General features: G+C 23.2%; 1 protein-coding gene across 1 annotated transcript in view; it reads left to right on the top strand.

Moving 5' to 3' along the window:
• LOC105367639 (probable G-protein coupled receptor CG31760) overlaps positions 1-15,225 on the top strand; it is a 97,115-nt gene that overhangs the window by 59,657 nt on the left and 22,233 nt on the right. Inside the window, exon 7 of the mRNA XM_011506406.1 lies at positions 2,609-2,718. Within this exon, the coding sequence (XP_011504708.1) occupies positions 2,609-2,718 (110 nt within the window). The remainder of the gene's footprint in view (positions 1-2,608; positions 2,719-15,225) is intronic.

Here is a 15,225-nt window from a genome sequence, read left to right as displayed (position 1 = left end):
ATTGAAAATATATTTTATAATAATAATAACTAAAAAAATTTTGAAAAAAATAAAAATAACTCTAGTGTAATAAGATTATCGAAACAATAATTTTATAGATAATTCTGTCCTAATTATCTCAAAATGTAAAGCTTTTTATTTTCGAGAAATATATAAAATGAATTTATACGTAAATGTAATGAAACTATTAGAATTTAAGCTTTAAATTATTAATAACAAACAGTCTAAAAAGTGAAATAGATATTTGTATAATATCTGCTAAAAAAAATTTATATTAATATATTTATTTTATGAAAGCATATAAATCTATGAAATATGTAAATTGTAATTTTAAATTTTTATTAGTTATGACATGTAAAATTTGAATCTCAACAGATTTCATTTGAAAAATCTATATGAAATTATACGGCATATATAAATATTAAATTTTATGTTCAAAATGCTGTAATTATATATTAATATGAGTGGCATAAATTTTTTTTACATATTTCATAGACCGTCCACCGTCGATATATCGTTTATTTTATGATCTGTTATAAAAGTAATTTTGAGCATATCGAGTATTCAGAGAATGCAGAATATGTTATATAAAAGGACTGGTTTAAAAAAAAATTTATTAGTGTTTTTTTTTTGTAAATAGTTAGTTTTGTTTTTTAGAAATAGTAAAATTAAAAATATGATGATTCAAAATAGAGAGGCTAAGTAAGGCTTCATTAAACATTAACTCCATACTTAGCGCTTATTATAATAAATTCTTTTTATTTTTAATAATAGATTATGTAATATTATATAAATTATATAATTTATGAATAATATTATTATATTTAATTATTTATATTATTGTACTGTATTAGAGGAATTACTAATGGAGTAAATTGATATTTGTTGCTATCCCATCAAAATAATGTACATCTCCTAGATTGTCTAAAAAACAAGATTGATAAAATGTATTGTTATTAAATTATATATCTACAGCTATATATTATTAAACTATTAAAAAATTGTTTTTTATATTTTTTACGATTTTGATCGCCAAACTGAATATTTTTAAAAGACGTAATAATATTATTCTATAATTTATGTTTCCAAATATTATAAAATTTTTAATACCATATTAAATAATATTCTTAAAGCTATCTCGGAAGTATTTTTTTTAATTAGTAACAATTTAAGTTATAAAACTGTATCGAATAATGCGTATGATATTCCAGTTAATTATCATAAATTTCTAGTTTATTAGTAAAATTTTTATTAACATTGATCAAGGAAGCTAAGTATGTATAATTGTTTAAGAATAAAAAAGTGACATATAAAGAGGGAGCACCATCTGGTTTATTATTTAGAAATCACTATCATGTTATATTACATAAAATTATTTCATTATATCCTTATAATCATTTCAATAAATAATATTTGCTGATTAACATAATGATACGTACAGTTTTGTACAATATATCAAGTTGCAATTCCTAAGATATCATAGAGTTGTTACTGGCAAGGAGTTTCTTGTTATACTATAAACTTATATTTATATATTTATACCGTTATAAATATTTAAACTAACTCTCGTCAAGCGCCAACATAAAAACAAGAACTGGTTAATATAGTCTAAGGAAGCCAAACAGATTTTGTGAAGGTGAGGTTCGAGATTATTAGTAATAATTTGTATCATTTTACTAATGAAACTAGATAATATTATAAACAAATACTATAAATAAATTTTTTACATATATTTTTTTTAATTTTATAACGTTATATTACTATAGTTTTTACTGCACTTATAGCTTTTAAAGAATTAACAAAAATTACATTCCACCAATATAGATAATTCCATGAAATACAGGAAAACCGTCAAACTACTTTGATTACGTCGCCGATCTTCCAAACTTTAATCGATATAAATCAATTTTCTCATTTAAAATAAGTGTTTATATGCAATTGCCTAAAATAAGTACGTACGTCATTGTATTTATGGTTAAACCCAACAAAATAATGAAAGTTTATAGCATATTGGTCAAGTCACCCCAGCAATATTATTTAATTTATCCAATCCAGTCTATCGTTCTTCAGTATAACCAATTTTGCTTGTTACCATTATTTCATGATACTAAAATACTTGATACTACATTTAGTGAAATTATTTGGTATGTTGGATGTTGTACCGAGTACTATACTATTAAAACTTCCACTACATCAACGCTATACTGACGAGTCGTAGCAAGATTATAGAACTTGTTTTTTAATCCATTACATTTGCATATACTGTTAACCATTTCGTTATAATAGAAACTTCTTAGATCTATTTTTTTTATAAAACATTTTAACTAAAAAAAAAAAAAAAAAACTCTAATATTACGCATAGTAACTCGATAAAAATTTGATCGATGAAATATGTAAACAAATAAAATATATTGTTTTGATGACTTGTATAGATGAAAATAATATATTGTAATATTTTAATTTGAAAATTTTATTTTATAATATTAATATTATTGATATATGAATATAAATACTTTTCAGCTTTCGTTTTGAGTTAAAAAATCTTTAGTAAATTAATAAAATTTATAAATTAATAAAATTTAAATAAGAATATTTTCACTCTCTATAGACAATAGTCATGTATCCACGACCAAATGTCCTTACATGCACAGTACGTGTTTGGCTCAGAGAGATAGGCTTCTCATTAACTTATGGTGCACTCATGCTGAAAACATGGAGGTGAGTTGAAAGAGATTAAAGGTGAAGTACACTAAGCTCATCAAAAAATGATTTTAACTATTAGTACACCGATTATGTTAGTACCGACACATCGCGATTTTTAATATCAATATTAAAGAGCTTAACGTACATCAAAACAGTCTATTATAAATCCTAAAATATTTTAATATTATAAGAATATATAAACTATGAATTTAATTACAGTGCTCTCTCTTCTTCTTTATGAATTATAATATTCTGACTTTTTAAAGGCATTTATTCAATACATTTATTGAATATATATAAAAAAATTAATAATAGCAATTTGGTTAGTTTAGAAACCAATTTAATTGTTTGTATAAATTGAAGATTTTAAAATCATTCATTTAAAAGTGAATTATATAAAAATTAAACATATTATTTTGAAATGCATCGTTTTTATTAGCGCGAATTTTCATATACGAAGTCAAAATATAAAACAAATTTTGATTACAAATAAATTAGTTTTGTGAATATTTATTGAACATTAAAAATATAATATTAGAAAGTTTATGTTGGTTTCAAATTTTTTCTGTTAATAAATTAATAGTACTGTTACGGATTAAAAACTTGAAAGTCGAAAGTGGGAGAGGTATGAATGCGCAATTCAGTTATTTAAATAAAACACTAGCAACGAACGTTCCAGGCTATGCCCTGTTGACGTTATAACCGTTATCACGTTACAACCAATAACGTCATGGTAACAAACATCGGCGTTTAAGAAATAATGCGATAATATTTAAGCTCAGTTTTGCCTCAGTGTAGTAACAATTACACAATCATTACACTAATGCACTATACATTATCGTGGTCGTCGATCTTCCAATGCGATCGGCAAGATGCGGCGTAGTTAAGAACAATGCAAGGATTGCCTTAAGAAGCCGTGTGCACACGTACGCCTATTGCTTGTTGTCGCACGTGCTGGGTTTTGGGTTGCAGCGAAATTTAGGAAATGTTTGTACTCGATATTTTACGTATATCTGATACTCTATCAGAATCTATGTCGTCTTAACAGTAAACAACATATTAGTTTTTACTGCACCGGAAAAGCATGAGCACGTTTTTAGATAAGTAAGAATAAATAAGCTAACTATTCACTGGAGTTTTCCAGATGTATTAACCGTCTGGAATGACCAGCAATCGTGAGAAGTCGAGGCAAGAAACTTTTCTCGCAATCTCGAACAGAATCAATAATTTCTGCTTTAATTCCGTTCTCGGATCACACATCCAACCAAAACAGATTAAGGAGTCGAAGGAAGTTGATTTATATCAACAGAAATTTTAAGCACAAGATAGAATATTAGGATCTTGGAAAATACTTAGACATGTGTATAGATACTAATAGTTGAAAAGGTTAAAACCATGGGATTTGTTTTGACAAAATTGTAGCAAGTACCTTATAATATATTTTGTTAAAAAATTAATTCATGTACATTTTTTAATAAAATGTTTCAATTAATAAATAATTTTATTTTAAAATTCTATTTGATGTAATTTTATTACTAATTATAATTTTTCTTGATAAATAATATCTTATTTATAATAACTTCAAATGGTATTTTCTTATTCATTATGCGATTATATAAATAATTAATATTCTTAATATTCACATGTATTATTGAAACATATTCAAATCCTTGAGTGTGTCAAATATGCACGGCTTTTATAATTATATTGTGGCAAGCTATAATATATGATAATCATTGCTTTGTTATATTTGCAACTATAAGATAAATTCTCTAATAAATTATTTTAATGTTCTCAGCGTTAATGTTTGTTTATGTTATTTGTGTGTAAACAACAAGTAAGCTTAGAGTTGTATCAGCATATAACTATATATATATATATATTACCTTAAAAAAAAAAATATATATATATATATATATATATGTACAATTTAATTTACATTAAATATTTAATTTTGTTTGTTTCCAATTATATATCAAATAGTATAACATATTTAAATAAAAATAAAAAATTCGTATAAGTTTAACAATTAAATCAATTTAAGTAAAAAAATACATGATGTAATGTTTGTGAAAAATTATGCAGTATCGAGGTTTGAACTTGCATAAAACTGCGTTATGATTACTCTTTCTTATTTGAAGGAAACAAGAAAAAAATTTTATTTTATAGCAATGATATGGATATTATATCTAAAGTATTTATTATTTGAAATTAACAGCATTAAAAAATATTATTTTAGTTGTCATTTTGTTACAATCCAATTAAATTTCATATAATGTGGTATATTGGTAAGAAAATATGCTTGTTTAGAGCAATTTTCAATATCATACAATAAAAGAGTCAAAATAAAACCATATCTATTAAAGGAAAAGAAGAAAAGGGTATAAAGTAATAAGAATATAGAATTTTAAATGAAATCCATATATTATATTAAATATTCCATTAATAATAAAAATAATACGGTATATTTTCTCCTCAAGCCTACGTAAACATTTAATGCTGTAAGATGACAATTTTCTCCAATGCATTAAAAAAGGAATTGGTTGCCAATTATCTTATAAATACATTTTATATTATTGCAATATATTCGAAAATAATGCATTAATGTATTTTTTAAATAATAAAACTATTGTACGTTATATATTTTGCAAATCAAGATACAACTACATATGCAGGAAGGAATTGAAAGTATGTATATGAAAAAGAGAAGAAATGCGAGAGTGGAAAAAATCGGTGTAGATGTATGTACACGAGGCACGTGCGCAATTTCCTCAATCCTGTACGATAAGACAAAATTTTATATACGTGCGTTAATCTAGTTAAAGTAAATATTATAAAAATTAAAATCTGACAGAATATTTAATAAAATATTTGTGAAATCTTGACTAAATTATATTTTTATATTATTTCATATACATTTATTAAAGAACAACCTTATCTACTCAATATTACATAATATATGAGATATATATATTTTATTTAGATTAAAAAATGTAGTCGTTTTGATTCTATCTGTATAATACTGTATAAATAGCTGAAAAAAATTTAGTTCAATTTTAAACAGATCCTTTTATTTATAAATTTAACACAAAGATATTATTCAATATAGAGTATTCATGTTTGTACATAAAATCGATTTTAAAGAATCTTGATATAACGTATGTGCATATATATATATATATATATATATATATATACATACATTAGATTTGTTTCATGAATATTAAGAAATTTAAATAATATTACAAATCTTTTAAAACAATTACAAAATTATTTAATATTTTTAATTAATAATCATATTGGAAGCTTCACTTTGTCCGCTAAATCATATTTCGATAAATTAACGTTAGCTTCAGTTCAAAAGTCACGTTTAATTTCTATTTTATGGACGATTATATTGGACAATATTCTTTATCGAAGCAAGTTATAAAATAGTAGAAATATATGAATCTAACATACATAGAAATAAATGTAATATCATATATTTAATAAGAATGAAGAATTGTTGTATCTATGCATAAAGCTAAAATAAGCTTAATAAACTTTTATCTAGAATCATACATAACACGTACAAGAAAATAGGTACACATGCACACGCATAGAGGCGCGCGCACAAACCCTTGTATGTACATATAAATGAAATTTAAAACTTTTTAAAAAAAATTGTAAAAAATATTCTAATGCATAATATGTATAAATACTATTTTTATTTTACATTAAGGAGAAAATTCATTAAGAAGCATAACTAACTAATTTTATGTGAACCACATCTTCATTCACTTTTTTTTTTTTATTTTGTAAAGAAAATCTAATCGAGTATATTGTTTATGTATATTTTTTTAGGAATAGTCGAATAAATTAAGCCCCAATTCAAGCCCGTAGTTCTAGATTCAAGTAACTAATCATCCGGAAGTAGATTCTAAGATTCGATTGGGAGCCTCAAATACAATACAATAGATACTAGGCAATAACAATAAAATAGCTAAGCGTTGCTTAACTTGGATTTGTTCATTGTTACACGTATTTTCAGAAACACACAAATACACAACCCCCTTGAAATGCAGCTGAGACTCTGAGAGACGTTCTGAGTAACTCCAGTTCCATTTCCAATTCCAGTAACTCTGCCTGATTTTTTCATTTCTTTTCTCCATAAAAACATAAACGAGAATATTTACAGTTCGCACAAAAATAACTTATAAAAAACGAATGTTACCACATTTTCTTCATATTCTCGAATTACCTTTTATTTTCTCAATGCAATCTTATAATTCACATGTGGATAATTAGTCACGATGAGCTGAGATTGTTAGCTTGCACCTCACTTGACACATTTAATCATCACATAAAAAAACTTATACATGATTTATTTCAGATATTTATTTAATCAGACTTATTTTCAAGAAAAAACATATACAAGTCCGATTAAAATGAGAAGAAAAATATGTCATGAAGATGCAGTTTATGTAATAAATTAAAAGGTGTTAAATGCAAGATAAAATCATCGTAATATTATTTTTATCATTTATTTAATTGGAATTTATTTAAAGTAGCATTATTAAAAGTTTATTCGGTATTCTGCGATTATAATAGCTTAAATTATTACTTATTTTGTTGTTAACGAAAATATTAAATTATTTATATGTAATGATATTTGAGAATATTGTACAATGCACCATTGCCTTCTAATTAATTAATAATTGAATATTAATATATGAATGTTACTTTAATTAAGTTTGAAAATATAAAAATCTACTAAAAATACTATAATATTCGATTGTAACTAATAATTTACATTCTAGTAGCAGTATATTCATGTTATTATTGTTACTATTATTGTAATCGTTATTAATTATAATAGCTATTATTATTGTAAAATTTTTATTAAAATTGTATGAGAATTCATAATTTTTTTTTTTTTTTTTTTTTTTTTTTTTTTTAATAAGCTTTTCATATGATTGTCAATTGCTTTGCTAACTTGTATAGTAACTTATTTCGATAAAAAGTAGTCTAAAATCTTAATATATTTTTTGATAAAAATTTTTATGCACTTTTGAAAATATATTTCGATATTTGTAATATTCTTATTAGTATTTATATTCATAAATAAGACACCGAACTGAAAATGAAGTTTTGCATTTGTTTTTTCATTAGATTTACGAATTTTTATTTTCCTATGAAAACATCCAATGCCCCCCCCCCTCCCATCCCGCACGAATGTAATAAATCCCATACGTTTTATATATCTATTGAAGCTACAAGAGTAGCAGCGCGCCTCTAGAGGATCCGCGATAGAAGTAAGCCGACGGCACACGTATATGTGTGGTAAGCCGCAGATAAAACTGTTCTCTCCATGCAACGTACGTACATCCTTTCGGGATATATTCAGCCCCCCCGCCCCTCCCCAGTGCCCTTTGGTAGTTTAGTTCTTTTACGGATTTTCTTCTGCATCGTAATAAAAGAGATTAATTTAATATTATGATAATTATAATAATAACAATAATATGGACAAACATTATTTTAACTAGCTTCATCAATGAATTTTTTATCCAATATTATTATATTAAAGATGTTTACTTTATGTTTCACTTTCAAATCTTGTAGATTACTAAAAATCTATAGATAAATATTGTAAAAGAACAAATTAAAAAAAAAAAGATTTAATATTCGCATAAATACTTAATAATATTTATAACTGTATATACATATTTTTTTGTTTTTTTAATCAGATACATTCGATAGATTTATCCAATATTGATGTTTTACATAGTAATATAAGGAGATATTTTATTATTTATAATCGTATTAATAAATTTTCTTGAAACAAATGATCAAAAAATTGAGTTATTACATAGAAAATACATCTAATTAAACATTGTTTTAAAAAAGACTACTTTTATTGATTATTTATATATGTATGAATATATTTATATATTTATTTATTAAATTATATTTGTAATATAAATTATATCAATACATCAAATTTACGTTTTCATATGTACCATCGGAGTAAAAAATAGAATTACTTGGGCAAATAATTTAATGCTTGGTTTTGTAAGATAGAATAGAATATTAAGGTAAAGAATAAAAAATTAAAATCTTGCGATAAAAAGTCATCAAAAAATATTTGTTACGAACTATATTTTTATAGCAATACGATGTATAATGTATGTATTAAAACCAAAAATTTTGAACTTATATGAATATTTCAGTACAATATTTCATTGGATCAGTTATTTTACTTTTTTTATAGAAATCTCAAATTTACACCTACTACCTAACGACAAAATTTTTCTTTTGAACAATAAATGAAGCATAAAAAAAATATTTCTAGAGTTTTAAATTATAATTTAAAGTATGGTGTAAGCTATAAAGAAGAAAGTGTAATGTATATATGATACAATACTTATGTCAAAAATTAATTACGTAATTAATAATTCCAAAAACAAGAATTAGAAATAATTAAAACAGAGATTCAAATTAATTTTTTTTTTCAAAGGAATTTTTAAAAAATATTAGCTTAAATAACTTTTATCACATAAATAAAGTAAAAATATTACCTGAATTTCTTAGTTTTTTCATTTATACCCACAGACTTCAATATTTATAAGCCGATTTAAACATTTTTAGTACATTCATAATAAAAATATTGCATTTAGAATATTTTAATATTTGTTATTTGATGAAATTTTAAAGACACGATATTGACAAAAATTTCTAATTTGAGCAGCATGAACTTTAGTAGCTGTCTTTGTAGAGTTACTGTTTTATGAAACTTTAATAATCAACAATTTTTCTTCTGCTTTCAAAATTTCATTAATTCTTATCGTCTTGTATCATTCTAAATAAAATATACACTTTTTTAATATTTTAATATAATTCATAACAAATTAAGTATTTGTTTATATGATAATATTTCAAGATTTTGCTTAAAATTTTTAGACAATGTTTCATTGTTGAATAGAACTCAAAGATTAAATCATCCTATAGTCGATAGCAAAAATTTAATAGACATAGAGGTGAGTAAATATATATCAATACGTACTTTTTTTTTGTTACCAGCTGGGATGACACGATAATTGTTTAAAAATAATTTCAAACAGCCTTTTATATACCTTCTCTCCTATTTCTCTACCTAATTTTACTTTTATCCTCTTGCTTTCGTTATATTTGTATAGATAATTGACTAAAATACTGTATGATTTAATCCAGACGATACGATAATATCTCGATTAATATTTACAATAATTATTACGTTACTTATTGGAATAGCTTTACTGTAATTAATTAAAAATTTTTAATTAAAAATTTTTAATTAAAAATGTAAAGACTTTTTTCTATTTAATACCTTCAAATTTTTTAATTTATATTGACATTCTACAATTAAGTTTTGAATCTTTAATCAATAAGTAACAATAGATTTGTTTATTGTTCGTAATATATTGAATTATATATTTATATCTCAGGGACTTTTTTTATTCAGTAACTCTTATATTTTTAACTATACTTTTTGTACGAGTTCATAAGATATTATGTTTTATATTACATTTTATTTTCCATAATGTCTTTATATTTTAATAATATCATTCATTATTTGTAAAGAGTATCTAGAAAGAGTATTCATGTTTATAATATAATCTAATTATTATACTACTTGCATCGTCGATAAAAATATTTCCTTAAATATTTCACTTCTTACGAATACTTGACTCGACAGATTTATTGAATATGCAACCATATTCATATGAAGTGTGATATCCGAAAAGGATATGGTTAAGGAAATTGGACATCGTTTGAAATAACACGCATAAAAGAAATTCATAAAAGGTGTAGTTGGAAAAATAAAAGAAACTAAAACAGAGTAGCTAAAACTTACTTGAGTTGATCCCCAATTGTATTCTGGATTTACCTTCGAATTCAAATCCAAATTCTATAATTGCCCATATATACGTTACGTAGCTATTCTATGGCATTTTATAATAACTAATCGAATCATATATTCGAGATAAATATCTTTAATTATACTTATTTATGAAATATTATAAAGTAGAATATTGTTAAAGGTTTCATCAAATTTTATCTTTTAACTTTAAAGAGAGATTAAAGAAATGCCACAAAATTGTACAATTACTAATTCCTCATATTTCTTATACATCTTACAATCGGCAAGGAAAAAAATCCTTATGAACTATATTACGCGAACGTTATCTTTATAAACATAATTATTAACATACATACATATAAACATTATTTATTCTATAAGACAATATGTGTACTTAAGGTACTATCAATATATTAATTAGGTTAATGTTACTCGACTATAAATGCAGATAATAATTCAATATATTCGATAAATGTATGAATATTATCATATTTAGAAATTTACTTAATTTATGTTATGTGAATTATTTTATTTTAATATTTTTTAGTGTTGAATTACTCTCATTACGTACGGCATGCTCGTTCGCGTATTTTTATTAAATTATATAAAAACAATTTTATCAACGTCCTGATAATAAAATGAATTGTACGAATATAGATAAGACCTTATATAGGAATATTCAAAAGCATTAAGTAATTAGTACACTTACTTATGTACTTAGCATTCTTTTTCTTCATTTACTTTTTCGTTTTGTTTGGTTTCATCTTAAACTCTGGTCTCTTCCTGTCTGTCAGTTTTATTCCGATATAAATAACATTTTAAGTATACAACTGACATTTAAAGAATAACGCGTAGAATATACTACTTTACGCGCATATATGCTGTCGCATTTAAAGTTTGTTTTCTTCGAAATGAAAAATCTATTTAGAAAATACACTTTTAAATCCAATATTAAAATTTGCATTGTTATATTACGATATGGAAAATTTCTATATTATTTTAATACAATTATTTCATTGACTATCGTTGACTGTTACTAAATTTGATTAAACGTATTGTATTTTTACATCGTCAACGAGAATATTTCTTATTAATTGATTAAAGTTAAGACATAATACATATATAGGATGGATTAAATTTATGAAACTGAATATAATAATAAACTTTTCATGAATTAAAAAAATTTAATTAATATATTTGATATGATCAATCTATAATTGAATCAGTTGGTTATACTTCAATTGATTAATTTCAATCGAGTCTCTAATACATTATAGCTACAATCAATCTACTTATTGTAGTAATAATGTTACAAAACATATTCTGCCGATTCAATGCTTATATTAATATCATATATTACATGCTATTTTAATTAAAAATAAAAATATATATGAAACTTTACGGATAAAACATTTTTACAACATTAATAATTAATTTATACAAATATTTACATTTTCTAAAATATATTATCCGTTCTTCATTTCATACTGCTATGAAAATGCTGGCTGTTTTACATATTCTTCTTGATATAATTGAAGTGTCGCTTAAATTATATGAATTTAAAAACGCTCAATATAAATATCCACTGGATACATAACCGCAATAAATTCTACAGTAGTCATATTTACTATCAAAAAGGTATGTTAATTTTTTCTACGCAGTTTTGGTCAAAATTCTAAACCACAATAGTCTGCACAAAATTATTCTATCGGTGTATATTATTCATTCAATTTACCAGCAAAAATTCCTATGTTTATTGTAATAGAATGTTAAGAAATATGCAATTATATAATGTTAGAACTTTTACTATCACGAGCTGATCGAAAAAAATTTTTTTTTTTTTTTTTTTTTTTTTTTTTTTTTTTTTTTTTTTTTTTTTTTTTTTTTTTTAATCAATATCTCATATTTATCACTTGATTAATACTTTTTTTTTTTTTTTATTAAGATCTTCACATATAATACTTTCCTATTTTTTATATTTACCTTTAATATTTTTTCATTGGTTTTATCATATTTTTTAACGATGATTTAAATTAAGTAAATTTTTATAAATATGTCAATATGTTATTTCGACCTTTTAAAAACTTATGCATAAATAATGATTGAACACTTTCAAAGTCACAATAAAAATCAATTGTTACTCTACATTATCCCAAAGTGATCAAAGCATGTTTTACAGTTAATAAGAAAAATAATTCTTTCTAATTACTTAAAATTTCAATATTAATTATTATAAAGTACTTAATTGGTATACTAGCAATTATTGAGCTCGGATAAAATATTAAAATAATATCATTTGTTACAGCCTCCTGGAAATTACGATGTATTTATTGTTATATTTTTTGTCACAATTTGATTTATACATTTTATAAACATTAAAGTTTATCAATTATAATTTTGTACATTTTTATGGGCTATCGTAAAGTTTAATAAAAATAATTAAATTCATTTCTATTCAAATCAAAATGTCAAACAGTTAAGAAAGTGTGTATTATTGAAATAAAATTTTTGCATTTTTCACAATTAAAATGACTAAATATCTTCTTTTTTTTATTACAATCCTTTCTAAGTACTTTCTATAAATTTATACACAAAATGTTACTTCTAACTCTGGAAAATATTCCGATTACGACATTTATATTATATAATATTTATACGATGACAATGACAAGTTTCTGAATAATCTCTATTTGTGCTTTCGCTGTCATAACTTTTTCGTGAAACTTGATTAATATCTTCACAATTTTCTGTAAAAGAGATTCATGAGTGCGTTAAGCTTGTTGTATGAATGGCCTCGTTAAACTGATTCACTTTCGCTGATATGTTATCGGCTTGTTTTAGACGGACGGCACTCACACTCTTGTATTCAATTTTTACAATGTTGACGACCACTACATAGTGATTTTAGTCGCTGTTTCTCATTTGTGCTTCGTTAATTATAATAAATTAAAATATCAAGATGTATTTGTATTACAAGATGCAGTTTGGTTTTAAGTTCCTCAAAGGTCTTGCTCCCTCAAATGCTTTTCCTACATATAATATTTAAGAGTTTTTTTTAATTGACTTCTTGAATTTTCTACAAATTCATTTACTCAAAAGCATAGCGGTGTTTTCCAACTTTATGTTTCATAAAACGTGTATTCTTTTCATATTCCCTTTTATTTTTTACAGCAGTGTTCGAAATTTTTTCTGACTTGTCTTATATATTATTTCTAATTATAACAGCATATACATCGTTCTCTAATTCATTTTCATTCAGTCATCAAACATATGTGCCTATCATTTCTAAATATTTTTTAATACTTTTTTTTAATAATATTTTTTTCTTCTTGAGATTACTCATTATCATTCAATGAGAATTCGCTATTTTTTACTTTGTATTGTAAATAATATCATGATTCTCATATATTTCTTAATAAATTTCAAAATTTAAATTATTTATAACATATTGTATAATATAGCGAGTAAATTATATTCAGCCCGGTTTTAAATTTTTATTGAAAAAGTTAAAAATTTTCTTTCTTTTTAATTACATAATTTAAATTTATTTACTGTTGAGTATGTATTATTTTTTTAAATTAAATTTAATTTTAAAAATTTAAGTTAATATTAATTTGACATCTATTTTAATTTGATTTTAATTCATTTGATTTTTTAATTATCTAATGTATATATAAATTCAGTATATTAAACAACAAAAGAAGTAAACAGAACTTTTAACAGTTCTTTAAAGCATCCAAAATGTAGATTCTAGGTAACAGTGTTAATAAATAGTTTATTTATTATTTCATTATATTTATTAAATTTTAATTAAAATATTATAATCAAAAATTTACCAAATAGAAATATTTAAATAATTGAATGATTATATTTACAAGACAATTAATTATTCTTGTTCTATAAAATATTAATTTGAGATATAATTATTTAAAATATATTATTAGAGTTAACTCTTTGAAACTAATTAAAATTAGTTACTAATATTGTAATTCTATTTTTTTATTAAAGAAATTGACCGAAACTCGTTAAATCTCTTTATAATTACAAGGTTGTTTAAATAATGAAAATTAAATTTTAATTAATTTGATATCAAATCATAATATCTATCAAGTTAATTCAGAAAATATATGAATTATTCGTAATTTATTTCTTGTGCTGAATATTGTAAATATATTATATAAGCATATAATAAAATATAATCATATATGTATATAATATATTGTACAAGTATCTAATATATTATATAAATAATATAAATTTCAGTTATAATTTGTAATTTTATATTTCTAAATTATCGAAATATATATGCATAGGTAATTGCAAAAATCAAACATGCAATTTCATGTTATGTCTATGTTTTAACAGTGCGTATTAAACAGTCAAATTTTTCGAGATTCAAAGAATCTCGCGAAGATTATAAGTTGGGAAAAAATTCAACGTCTATTTCTTAAGAAAAATTTTGAATATCGGAATGAGGAATAATAAATGACCTTTGTTTTTAGCTAGCAAGAACGCGGCGAGTCTGTTAACGCGAGAATATTTCGAGAGTTAAAATATCCGAAAACAATCGAGTAGAAAAACATTTCCTAAAATTCATTGTAACGAGAAATCCAGCTCGTGCGAGATCGGGCAATCCCCGTGTC

This window comes from Ceratosolen solmsi, unplaced genomic scaffold, assembly GCF_000503995.2.
Source record: "Ceratosolen solmsi marchali unplaced genomic scaffold, CerSol_1.0 scaffold7, whole genome shotgun sequence".
Lineage (NCBI taxonomy): Eukaryota > Metazoa > Arthropoda > Insecta > Hymenoptera > Agaonidae > Ceratosolen > Ceratosolen solmsi.
Note: the sequence above shows the minus strand (reverse complement) of the source record. Positions and strands in the feature narration are given on the sequence as shown.